This window comes from Mus caroli, chromosome 2, assembly GCF_900094665.2.
Source record: "Mus caroli chromosome 2, CAROLI_EIJ_v1.1, whole genome shotgun sequence".
Taxonomy (NCBI): domain Eukaryota; kingdom Metazoa; phylum Chordata; class Mammalia; order Rodentia; family Muridae; genus Mus; species Mus caroli.
In genome coordinates this window covers 25,216,276-25,229,000 of record NC_034571.1, presented here as the reverse complement: position 1 = coordinate 25,229,000, position 12,725 = coordinate 25,216,276, and the positions used below count along the sequence as shown (strand labels likewise).

Here is a 12,725-nt window from a genome sequence, read left to right as displayed (position 1 = left end):
TATTTATCACCTTCACTCACCATGTCTAGCATGGTGCCCACACAGCAGGTGCCTACAGAGTGGGGATCAATTCATCTGCTCTGAGCAGGTTGGGTATTTCCTAACAAAGAGCGCTCTGACCTCCATTAGAAAATGATTATGACTCAACAACTTACAAGTGTAGCCACTTTCTCACCCAGACACTCAGAACACAGCAGATTCTAACAGTATACAGGCACGGAGACAGCTGAGCCCAGACCATTCATGGTGGCTGGGGGTGGCCACCACTGTCAGATGGCCAACTGTCAGAGCCTCCTGAGTGAAATAACACAGTACCACTCTCTGACCTAGAACCTCAGGTAGGCCTGCGTGGGGAAAGAGCCACTCAGGATGCTCTGATTCTTGGTGCAAAGAAAGACAGGAGGGTCAGGCACTTCTCTAGCACAGCGTTCACCAGTGCCCCCTTTCATGACAGGAGGTTAGCTGAAGCACTGGGCAGTCCTGTCTTCCTTTATGAGATCCCCAGCATGAAGGTTGGTTACTTGCTAAGACCCTCAATTTAATGTATCTGCAGCTCACTGCAATAGAGAACTGCTGCCTTTCTAGTGAGGAGGGGCCTGTGGCTGTTCTGTCCATGACAGTCAAGGCAATCCCCGACCACGCCCAGGCCTGAGCTGGACCACTGCTGTCACATTACCTAAAGGGGAAAGGGCCTCAGCAGTGAGGAGCAACTCTGCTCTTCCGAACAGTGGGCAGCTTCCCTCGCTGGCCTCACGAAGAGGGTTAGCACAAGGCAAGTTACTTCCTGTAAGATGAGTATGATATTATACCTGACAGCTGAGCCCTTGAGGTCTCATGCTCAGCTGAAAAAGCATAGCCCTGAGTTTTCTTGAAAACATATCAGGGTAAGGCTCAGTCACCAAGTATCTACCAGATGCTAGGTATCCAACCCTGGAGAAAGGGTCACAACTGGACACCCCGTGATACAGTGTGATCAGTGCAGCCACATGAAGGCTAAAGGACAATGACATGTGAGACTATACCTGCTTGATCTTTATAGGACAGGAGGGAGGGGTATATGCATGAAGCCACAGGCACCCCAGGCAGAGGGCTGGTGGGCAGCTCAGCACAGTCATGGCTTCAGCTTCCAGTTTGCCAAACCCTGCTAGTCATCAACAAGTTCTATTTAGTGTCAAGTCAGCAAGAAGAAGCCCGGTCCAGCAATGGCCAGTGATGGCCAGCAATGGCAGGAACTGAACCCAGCAACAAGCCTCCCCAAGCCCTGGGCACTGCAGTGAGCTATGCCTCCCAAACAAATGAGTAACTGCAGCAAGGGAATGCCCACACTGGGAGAAAGGTCAAGTGCAAGACCCAGAGCCAAAGGACAGCACAGAGATCAGGAGGCAAAAACAGCTTCACCTCCCCAATCTGGCAGAATCCTGAGCCCAGCCTCAAGGAGCCTGGAGAAGCCTGGAGGAGCTCCGAGAGCAGTGGCTGGCCATGCAAGAGGTGTAGAAGGTGCTTGCTCCCACAGCCACACCTCGTCCCACAGTTCTTCTCTAATGATCACAGGAAATCTGCATTCCTGGTCAAGGTGAGGGGAAGATACAATCTAAAGGGGGGGGGGTTCCTTGAGTTTAATTTGGTTCCTGCACATAGAGAGGGAGCCAATAGAAATAACTACTTGAAATGTCACTGAGCCCTGCCCTGGGGTGGAGACACTGGAAATCTGCACAGCAAACAGACAGAGATCAGAACAGCTCTAGGAGATCAGTCCACTGAGAGTCCAGCACACTAGGCCCTAAGGGCTTCAGTAACTGCCCAAAGCAGACCTGGGCTTTGTCTTGTCAAACAGGTGGTTAAGCCAACAGAGTGGGATAAAAGCAACAGTGGACAAAAGGGGGCACCTACTGGATTCACAGCAGGCTTTCAGACAAGGAACAGCAAGAGGAGCCTATGTGACTAAGACTTTTCCATAGAAAGAAATGAGGCATGAGATAGAAGAGCACGTGCAAAGGTCCTTGGGAGACTGCATTCATTTTAGAAGATGAAACTGGCCAAAGAGGGGCAGGCAAGGGCAAAACCAGAGCTGGATATTGAAGAATGTGCACACTACGGGACACTGTGTCTGGTCTTGCTTTAAACACTCCAGTGCTGCTGGGGTGTGGGGGTGCATGTTAGTAATTCTAACAGTCAGCCGGCAAAGGCAGGGTTGCTCTATGTATTCAGGACTATTCTGGAACCTGGTTTGTAGACCAAGGTGACCTTAAACTAAGAGATCCATCTGCCTCTGCCTCCCAAGTACTAGGATTAAAGGCGTGCACCATCATTGTCCAGCTTCAACTACCTTTTGCATACAGCCCAGGCCCACCTACCTAGGAATGCTACTGCCCACAGTGTACTCCTACATCAATTATTAATACCAAAAAAAAAAAAAAAAAGTTCCACAGTCATGCCCTAAGACCAATCTGATGGAGGCAATGTTCAATTAAAGTTCCCTTTTCCTTGCCAGGTAGGTCAAGTTGTCAACTGAAGCTATGACAAGAGTTATGTAATTTTTATTTCCATGTCTCTTGAAATTTCCCATAATAAAACCTTTTGTTTTATATTCTGCAGGAGGGAGAAGAAACAGGAAGGACTAAGGAGGGCATTAGGGAAGCAGTGTGTGCCCACCTGGAGACCACGGATGGCAGCAGACTCACCCTGTGCCACACACCACAAGTCACCATCATGGCAATAGCAGCAGACAAGACTGCCAGGACCACTTCCTAGAAGCTAAGGTGGGATAACACAGTGAGATCCATGCACACTGGGGCCACAGTGCTCTGAGTGGTAACTCAGCGGTTGGCATCACTGCACAGTGGCAGGAGAATGGCAGATAACATGCCTTGAAGTTTGAAGATACAAGTTCACTAGATAGGAGAATCCTGTGAGAAACTGAGCTAAGCAGCAGAAGCCTGAGCGAGGGTGGACAGGATGGAGTGAAGAGGCCCCGTCAGGAAAGGCTAGCAGAGCTGGGGGTGCAGGGCAGGGCAGATTGCTGGAGCAGCATGCATTAAGGCCCCAGGTTCCATCCCCAGCACTGCAAAAAACAAACTTGTGAGGTGGGGAGGAAGAAAAGGAAGAAAGCCACAGGCCTGTTACAAAGCTGCAGCTGCCCATCGGTAGGCCAGCCCTCTGAGTCACAGAAACCACAGGGAGTCACAAACAAGATTCCAACAACAATAAGGTAACTGTTTTCTCACACTGCAGCTAATCAGAGCAATAACCTTGGACTGGCCTGGGGCCAGTGTGGGGAATCACCCAACTCATTAGCGTTCACACAGTCGCACTGCAAGGGCCACCACTGCAGAAGCTTCCTGAGGTCACTTTCCAGGAGCCCTCAAGGGCTGTCACAGTCAGACACTTGGAGCGTGGACTCAGTTCCAAGTGCTTCAGAAGCTTCCAGGACAAGTGACGAACAGGAGAGATCCTCTCCAGCCCTCAGGGGCCCTTTCCTCCCTACCCATGGCTTTCATGGATGCCCCTGAGCCTCTCCAGCCCAGGCAGAGCAGACCTTCAGAGCACATCCCACCCAACCTTTCAGGCAGCCAAGGGAAGGCCATCAGAGCCATGAGACAGCTCACCACCTAGTCACCACAGATGAGTTAGTCTTACCCTGGTGACAACTCTGAACTATTAGCTGCCTAGGAGGGCACACAACTCAACTGGTCATAAATGACAGTGACAAAATGGACATAATCCAAATCTTCTTTCCAAATCAGCCTTTGTGTTCAAACAGGTGGACCCTTAGCATTCCTGCAGCTGAGGAGCATGGGAGCAGTCACAATTCTAAACCCTGTGACAGACATCTTACTGCATCTCCAGGCAAGACGAAGCCTCTATAGTCACTCAGCATACTTGAACTCTGCAGCCTTCTCCTCCTCCCTGTGGCTTCTTCTAAGGAGGCTCTCTCCCTGCAGGCATGCCTCACAATTCCCAACCCTTTGCCAAACTCCCAACCCCTCACTCCACACCCCAGGTCTTACAAGGAAAGAACTAACCCGCAGACTAACCTGCACTCTTGTGAAGGAAGGGTTGCTATCCTTGCTCAGATACTTCAAGGAACTTGAGAGTCAATACCGATGTCAATGGTGGGAGGCCTGCTGTCTGTCAGAGAGGAAGCAATGGCAGGGAGGTAGAGCGCCCTGGGTGTCTCTCCTCAAAGCTGTTTGTGAATGTGGTACCACCAGCCCTACTTATTACTCAGAACTCCTAGTCATCTCTGAAACACGTCCAACTTTGCTAAGGAGCTAAAAACAGGAAGGTTAGTCTCACGCTCTCGGGGAATGGGATATGGCGCGAGCCAAGATGCTCACAGCCTGGAGCTTACACACGTAAGCGCACAGTAGTGCCGCTGCACGCCACAGATGCGCGTACATGTGCACACTACTATATGCTCAACACAACCGCCACCATTCACTCAACACTTACTATGTGTGAGTTAGCTGTGGACAGTTTTTATTTTTATTTTGCCAGCAGAAGATGAAAGCCAGGGCCCCTCACATGCCAAAACAGATGATCTACTACTAAGCTACACCCAGCACCAACAGCCAAGGAAGGCATTCTACTGACATTATCTCTACCTCACCGACACTAGGACAGAAACTTAGTTCTTGCCTCTTGGGGGTGTCTTGTCTGTCAGGACACCCCCACTCAGGAAGACATTTTTAGCTTAGACAAGGCACTGGGTGAGTGGAGGACTAGATCAGAACCCAGGTAGCCTGACTGGAAAACAAGCATCCAGGACTGCACAGGTCCAACCTCAGGGTAGTGGAGCCCCAGCAGGCTGCCTTGATGTCAGGGTTTCAAGTTCAAGGACTTTTGGCTATTACAGCAAGAAACAAAAACAAAAACGTAAAGATGTTAGAAAAGTAGGAAAGGGAGGAGGAGGAGGAGGAGGGAGGAGCAGTGTCTTGCTCTGTCAGCCTCTCCCAACTCAAGTAGTTGCAATCTTTGTTACTCTCAGTATCGCCAAGGAAAGGCAAAGTCATGGTTGGCTCTTCTAGACAGATACTGTGAGCTCTCCCCTAGTTCTTATCTGTGAGTCTGCCAATTCAACTAACTCCTAGTAGAAAATACTGCTCTTAGACTGACTGTCTACAGACTTTCCCTGTCATTATCTCCTGCAAAGTACCGTGCAACAGCCATCCCATAGCAAACTCAGTGTGCCCAGTATCACATGACCCAGCAATCATGTGACACTCGGGGAGAAGGTGGGCATGTGGCATATGCTTACATCCCAGCCTCTGAGGAGGCAGAGGGAGAAGGATCACTTAAGGGATGCCTGGACAGCACAGCAAGAACCCATCTACAAAAGCACAGGAAAAAAGAGGAGAAGGCAATACATTTAGATATATGCAAATACAGCATTGTTTTACATGAGGGACTGCAGCATCTGCGGAGCTCCTAACTTCAGCACATGAGCTCCTGGGATCAAACCCCACTGGGACCATGGAGGACTTTACACAAAGCAGCCTTCTGTCACAAGAATGAATAGCATCAATGTCTAAAATCCAAAGCCTGGTTGGTGACAGGTTGGACTCCTCAGAAAGTGACCTTCAGGATAAGCTTGGTCTCCCTCACGTCTAAGCACATCAAGTGACATAAGGCTGTTCTGACTACTTTACAGCAGAGACAGCGGTGGTGCCAATTATTTCCTGCCCAAATCAAGAGAGCTTGTCACCCGTCTGCGGAACAATTATCTATAGGTGCGTCCAAGTAAAACACTCAGCTCTTTCCCCGAATCAGCATGGGCAAAGTGCTGCCCACAGCGATTTGACACCATTTCATTACATTAATCTTTGAATGTGTTATTCTAACAATTATGCCAACTACCATGTAATTAAGACTCCAACTGACTTTACAAAATTTAAGAAAACTCCCACAAAGAAAATAAGTAGTCATTGAAGATGCACAAGACCTTTCTATAGCAAACTGCACATAGAGTCCCCACATAATGGGTGGTGTCAAAGCCTTTTCCAGGGTCCTTTCCAGTCTCAGCAACAGTGCAGAAAGCTGACATGGGCAAGATACCCAACTCCCTTCACACGTTACTGCTCACACTGTTTAAATTCCTTGGATAAAATGATGAATGGACTGTTTTCGAAATTAAAATCTCTTTTCATTTACAGAAGCAAGAAAAACACATAATTAATGCATGGCCTCTTGCATGTCAACAGCTGGAAATGAGAACACTGGCTTCTTCCTTAAGGCTACTTCTTGGGTTTATTGAAGAAATGTACAAAAGGCACCCTCATGCTAGCTATCTTCTTCTCTTTCTAGTTTGTCTTTCCCTCAGTGGGGTGCAGAAGAAATAAGTAACAGCCACACTAGACATCAAGTCCTGTTACAGAGGTAAGGCTCCCTCAGCCCTCCCCTGAAGTGCCCAGCAGTAGGTGCCCAAACATAGACCATCTGTACAATTCAGAGCCAATCCACAAAGAACCTTAGCAGGGGAGAATGCAACAGTTGATTAGTAATGTCTACCCAAAGAAGAACAAACGTTTGAAGACCCACATACCATGTATTTGTCTTCCCTACCTTTTCATAAACCATGGAGATGCATGCAGACTGAATGGCTTCTTAAAAAAAGAAAGTATGAACAAAATGAAAAGAAAATTCCTAAGGTGTGGCCAAAGGGGAGAAATATTTTTCTAAAGTTGAAAATTTAAGCAAAACTGAGCCATCAAGTTTCAGGGAAAAAAACAAAACCAAAAACTACCTCAAACCTTAGTCCAGCTAGGAGCTACGACGAGGTCAGTTTCCTGGACTTCAATTGCTTGGTTCTAACCCATGAGGCTGCTTCTCCTTCTGATGACCCAGGAGACTAGTGGGAGAATGCTATGGCACATCACCACATGTCAGGGGCATCCTCCAAAGCCCCCCCCACTGGCTACAGGAGACATGGATATATAGTTTTTCCATGACAAGCTTCCATGACTGTTTTAACCTGTAGCACCTCTGAGGCAAGAGGTCCACACACGGGTTTACTTTCCTTAATACACTTCCTCTCCTTGAGACAAAAGCAAGAGCCAGGGACTCCTGTTTCCATAGGCAAACAGTCCAATTTCCTTACATTATGAAAGCAGCTCTGTTCAAGCATAAACTGCCATCACTCCAATGTAAGGCCAGTCACTATGTCTCCGTCTTGCCACTCAGGCTTCTTACCCATGTGACACAGCAACAGGATCTCCTCAACCAAACACAGGCTTTTCTGGGGGTCAAATGAAAACAGAGTCCAGCCATGCATCTGCTGGCCAGCTAGGCTCCACCACTCACCAGGCACACTCACGCTCAGATCCCAGGCACACCCCCAGGAAAACCAGCTTCCACGGGGCAGCCTAGAAGGCTGGGGCTGCAGCCTCAGCACCTGCAGCAGACACCTGCCACTGTTTCTGCCTGGTGCCTTCTGCTCTGGTTGGGTATGTTTAAGTGGGGGTTGTCAGCTCCCTCCAAGCTTTGTCCCCAACATGGTGATGATCTGTTAAGAGGAAGAACCTAATAAGACATGTCCTGAGGTCAATTGGAACATGTGCTCACAAGTGGACGCCAGCCTCTCTGACCCCTGTCTGACAATGAAATCTGCACCTCCCACACGTTCACCCACTGCTCGGATACTGTCTTCCATAAAGTCCTCACCAGCGTCAGGTCCATGCGGCACCTGCCCAACAGCAAGTCCTGACTAAACCACTCTTCGTTATAAAGTGAGTCTAACTCAGGTCTTTCATTACAGTAATGAAACAGACTAATACACTTTTCTTTTAGGAAAATGGCCGTCTCCAACACCAAGGAGAATCACTCCAGTGAGCCAAGCTGAGACTCCACCCATGGATCCTATTAACCCTCCCCAAGGACACCTATCACACAGAGCCTGACACAGTCACTGGGAGTGCTAGAGGCCTAAGGATGCACAAACCTGCAGATGACGAACTATGCTTTCTCCCACCAGAGAGTCTCGGAGCAACCAAAGCAAGCCAGCCCTGAGAAGCACCTGAATGACAGACTCAGCGAGCACATGAGCTCAGCTTCGAACCAGGGAGCTCCCTAAGCACTGTATTGACCAATTCCAACTCCAGGGAACTCCAGGTTTCTACACTTGGCACCACAGAGTTTGGGGGGAAAGACTTAAAGGTTAAATCAATATATTCAGAGTCCAAGTTCTTTTAGTCCCCCAGGGACAATCATCTTTCTGACTCTCCAACTCGCTTCAAACCAAAGAATACTAAAATAAGCCTACTACAGAAATTCACAGAAAAAAATGCCATAAAATCTATCAAGGCTCATCTGTCACCAAGACAGATGAGAGGGAAAGAACCAGGGCAGAGGGTGAAGGGTGGATGGGGGGAGCATAGCAGTTCACAAACAAGAGCAGGTCTCAGCAGCTACCGAGAAAGGCTTCTAAACCTGTTCCCAAAACGTGCCACTTCCCGTCAGCAGGAAAACACACAACACACAGCAGACAGACAAAGACTCAGGTAAACACACTGCTTCCAGGTTTGTAAGCCCAGTGGTTCCTGTGATTCACACTATTGCTCAGTTCTCCTTTTCCAACTTTCCTGAGGGCTACGCCATGGACCTGCCCACACAATCAAACACCAGACAACCACACTCTGTAGCATATGGAGTCAGGAGAAAGAGGAGCACAATCTAACCCATAGCACTCTCCAGATACTCTCCCAGCTGGACAACACAAGACCATAAACACTGTGAGCAGCTAAGCCTTTCCATCGCCAGTCTGTAAACTGTAGGAGTCAGGACCTCCTGCTAAGCAAGAGAAGCTAGAACAGTTGCACCTTCCTCAGGCGAAACGGCACACACCACAGCACACTGTAGCACATTGTATGCACCATCCAGGGTTCTATAAGCCGCTCTTATAGAACTACCCAATCTCCAGGCTAAGTATACATGATCTAGGATTCCCTATCACTTACAGGAAAGCCTAGAATTCCAACTCTATGGCCCATTCAGATGCAAAAGAAAACCTCCTCTCATGCTCTTCGCAGTTCTGGGAGAAACACTGGGTTTTGCTCAGTCAGCTCCATCTGCAGCAGCCCCTTACCTTGTTGGACCATTTGTATGCTTGCAGAAGCTGGCTGTAGAGTGGGGTTTTGTCCTGCACAGGATCCAGGCTTAGCAGCCCACTGTTATGAAGAGGGTGGTTCTCAGACGGCTTGCCTACCAGGTTGCTCAAACGTTCCAGTTCACTGAAAGTAAAGAGAGAAGCTACATAAACCCGAGTCCACTTCACTCCCTCAAGACAAGACCATCACACATCTATCTTTCTTTCTTTCTTTCTTTCTTTTTTTTTTTTTTTTTTTTTTTTTTTTTTTTTTTTTTTTGGTTTTTTGAGACAGGGTTTCTCTGTGTAGCCCTGGCTGTCCTGGAACTCACTCTGTAGACCAGGCTGGCCTCAAACTCAGAAATCCGCCTGCCTCTGCCTCCCGAGTGCTGGGATTAAAGGCGTGCACCGCCACGCCCGGTTCGGACATCTTTCAAGAAGAGTTTTGCAAAGGTAAAACAGAACAAAACAAAACAAAAACCTAGGGACAAACAAGAGAACGCCTAACTGGGGAGTTCTAATCTCAAACATGCCTGTCCAAACCAGTCATGGTAGCCCACACCTTTAATCCCAGCACTGAGGAGGCAAGTGTATCAATGTGAATTTGAGGCCAGCCTGGTCTACATAGGGAGTTCCAGTGCTACACAGTGAGACAAAATGAACATCTCCTGCTGTGGGTGAATCTGAGTTGTTACATCCCAACATTTAAAACCTTAGAGCTTCTTTGTGCCCTTAAATTTGTTTTCCCTCAGGAATGGCAAGAGCCGGCTATATTTTGTTTCTCTGTGAAGCCCTGGTTAGCCCTCTCATGCCATTCCAGAGGCAAAACAAACCTAAGGGCACAAGGTTCCTTTGCAAAGGAAGCTGTAGGTTCCCTAAAAACTGGGAGGTAACAACTCTGATTCATCCACAGCAGAAGATGCTTAGGACCTTGCAGTAGAGTCTAACACTGCCTCCCATTCAGGATTTGTTCGGACCCACATGCAGATCACTCCATTTGGCAAAGCAGCAAGTACCTGAATAAATCATGATTATTTATCATTTCACATTTCAGATTTGTGCACAGTGCTTCACAGATGGCAAAGCTTAGCAAAACAAAGAAGAGATAAAATAAACACCATCAAGGGGGCTGTGTCAAACAAGCTCACTTCAGTCTAGCAAGAAAACTAGGGAGACGCTTGGGAAAGTGGGCGAACGGTGAAATCACGCATTCTGGGGAGCCAGTTCCCAGCAGCCAGCAGGACACTGCGAACCACTCCCATGATGCATCCAACCTCAAATTTTCAGCCACCTTCTTGGCACTACTGTACATTTAATAAGTCAAAGAAATATCAACATTACTAAAGTTTCTAAAGTGACAAAGGGCTGTGACATCCCATTAGAAAGCAGGGCAGAGATGACACACTTCTTTAATCCCACCAGCAGGGATTAAAGTAGAATCCTGGAAAGTAGAGGCAGGGGGATCTCTGTGAGTTTGAGATCAGTCAGCCTGATCTAAAAAGAAACTCTGCCTTAGGGGGAAAAAAAAAGCCCCCCTCGGGGGAGTCAATGGAGTGGGGTGGGGGGCATGCCATACTCAAGCTGGCAGAACAGGTATGTGTGTAGTTTAAGGGAGTGGAATACGGGGGAGGAAAGGCACACAACACTTCACTACTTCCTCCTCCATCCTACTTGACTAGTTGAGGGGTGGAGGGAGTCCTGGGGGGTTGCCTGCCTGACACATGGAAGGCCCTGAGCTGGAACCAGGCACTATAGAGGAACATGAGATGGAAGAGAGGAGACCCAACCTGACCAGATCACCAAATGCTCAATTGCAGAAGTAAAACGCTCAAGTCCAAGCCAGGCGTGGTGGCGCACGCCTTTAATCCCAGCACTCCGGAGGCAGAGGCAGGCAGATTTCTGAGTTCGAGGCCAGCCTGGTCTACAGAGTGAGTTCCAGGACAGCCAGGGCTATACAGAGAAACCCTGTGGGGGGGGGGTGGTGGAACACGGGGCGGGGGGCGCCCTCAAGTCCTTTCATTCTAACTTCTAAGACAGGAAGAAAACACAAATTCAGGCAAAGAAGTAGTGTCTACTAAGCTGTGTGTGGTTGCGCACACCTTTAATCCCAGCACTCAGGAGGCAGAGGCAGGCAGATTTCTGAGTTTGAGGCCAGCCTGGTCTGCAAATTGAGTTCCAGGACAACCAAGACTGTTACCCTGAGAATCCCTGTCCTAAAATCCAAAGTGCCTTCTATGCATGGCATCTGAGTAATGTCCTCTCAGCAAAGTCTTAATACACTAATGATGTAAAAGGAGTCTTGTGAGGGAAATATGTAATCCCCAATTATCAGGGGTTAACCTGCTCAAACATTCCTTTCCCGTTGTAGTGGACTGAGTCCTCTGAAACTGAACCTAAATAAATCCTTCCTCTTAAACATCCTAATAGATGTAAGACTGTATCTCCCGAGAAAAGGGCTAAACAAAAGGAATGATGGTGACTGGCAGTGAGGAGCAGGTGGCTTCGGAGGGGAAATGGAAAGAGGCAAAAGGTAACGGAGGTAGTCTGAGAATGAGGTGAGGTGGAACTGATGAATTCTAGGCTCTGAGGATGGGAACTGGAGCTCATCGGATCGAGAGGTACGTAATTGGGCCTGGGACAGTGTTGATGGGGAGGCTGGCCCGATGTGTTGGAGCCCAAGGGAAAGGTCTGGTAAGATCGACGAAGTGAAAGCTCCTGAGAAGAGGTTTCCTCATCAGAATACGACCACTACAGCGGGAATCGAGGACCACAGATGACAGCCAGGACGAAATGGCCAACAGAATGAATACTAGGTAACGGGACGGGAGACAAGGAGTCCCTGAGAGGCTGACAGGGACCCTGAGATGAGCGAAAGTGACAGCGGACTACGGATAAAGGGGAGAGGCCCGTGACTGGGCAGACTGGCGCGGGATCCGGGCGGGACAGGTGCCAGGAGGGTCCTCAACCCCGATCCCTTCAGCCAGTACCTACTTGAGGTCCCGGTTGACGGAATGCAAGTTGTCCTGGAAGTTCGCGATGAAGGCCTTCTCGCGGCCCTCCAGCGTCTCTTTGTTGCGCATGCCATCCTTAAGGCAATCGAAGACCCTACTCACGCTAGAGCGTAGCGCCTGGATGGCACTAATAGCCTGCGAAAAGGCCTCCAGGTTCACACCAACGCTCAGCACGTCCGCCATGTTGCAGCCGTCACAGCCGGCTTTCCAGAGTCCACAGCCTGAGCGGCGCGCGGCGCTTCGTGATGACGTTGTCCTAGGAGGGTTTTGGGATGTGTAGTTTGCGACGTGGCTCCCATCCAGGAAACTCTACCGAACTTCTTGGAAAAAAAGCGCCAGTCTGACTGAATGAGAGAGTTGACCCCAAGGTGTGATCTCCATCTAGGGAAGTCATTTTGTCCTCTCCTTTTGCTTAATAGTGAATGACAAAGAAATACAGAAGCCCACCGCGTATCCCCAAAATTTGAACAGTCACATAGGAATTTCTCAGAACAATAAAATGTCCCCAGAGTACATGAATGAGTCCATATTCATAAATAAAGGGGAAGAACTCTCTTACCTGTAGTAAAATGCCAACGCATAAATGAAGGCAGAGTGATACAAGAAAACTGCCACTTGGCAGCCTAAATAATTGA

The 12,725-nt window shown here is 48.7% G+C and overlaps 1 protein-coding gene across 3 annotated transcripts in view; it reads right to left on the bottom strand.

Moving 5' to 3' along the window:
• Med27 (mediator complex subunit 27) overlaps positions 1–12,302 on the bottom strand; it is a 174,659-nt gene extending 162,357 nt beyond the window's left edge. For 2 of the 3 annotated variants that reach the window (XM_021149801.1, XM_021149807.1), the window contains exons 1-2: positions 12,071–12,302; positions 9,080–9,224 (exon numbers count right to left, since the gene is read on the bottom strand). In XM_021149801.1, the coding sequence (XP_021005460.1) occupies positions 9,080–9,224; positions 12,071–12,273 (348 nt within the window). In that variant the 5' untranslated portion in view covers positions 12,274–12,302. Of the gene's footprint in view, positions 1–9,079; positions 9,225–12,066 lie in introns of all 3 variants that reach the window. The other variant, XM_029473615.1, reaches the window with a different exon arrangement.
• Between the last annotated feature and the right edge of the window lie 423 nt (positions 12,303–12,725).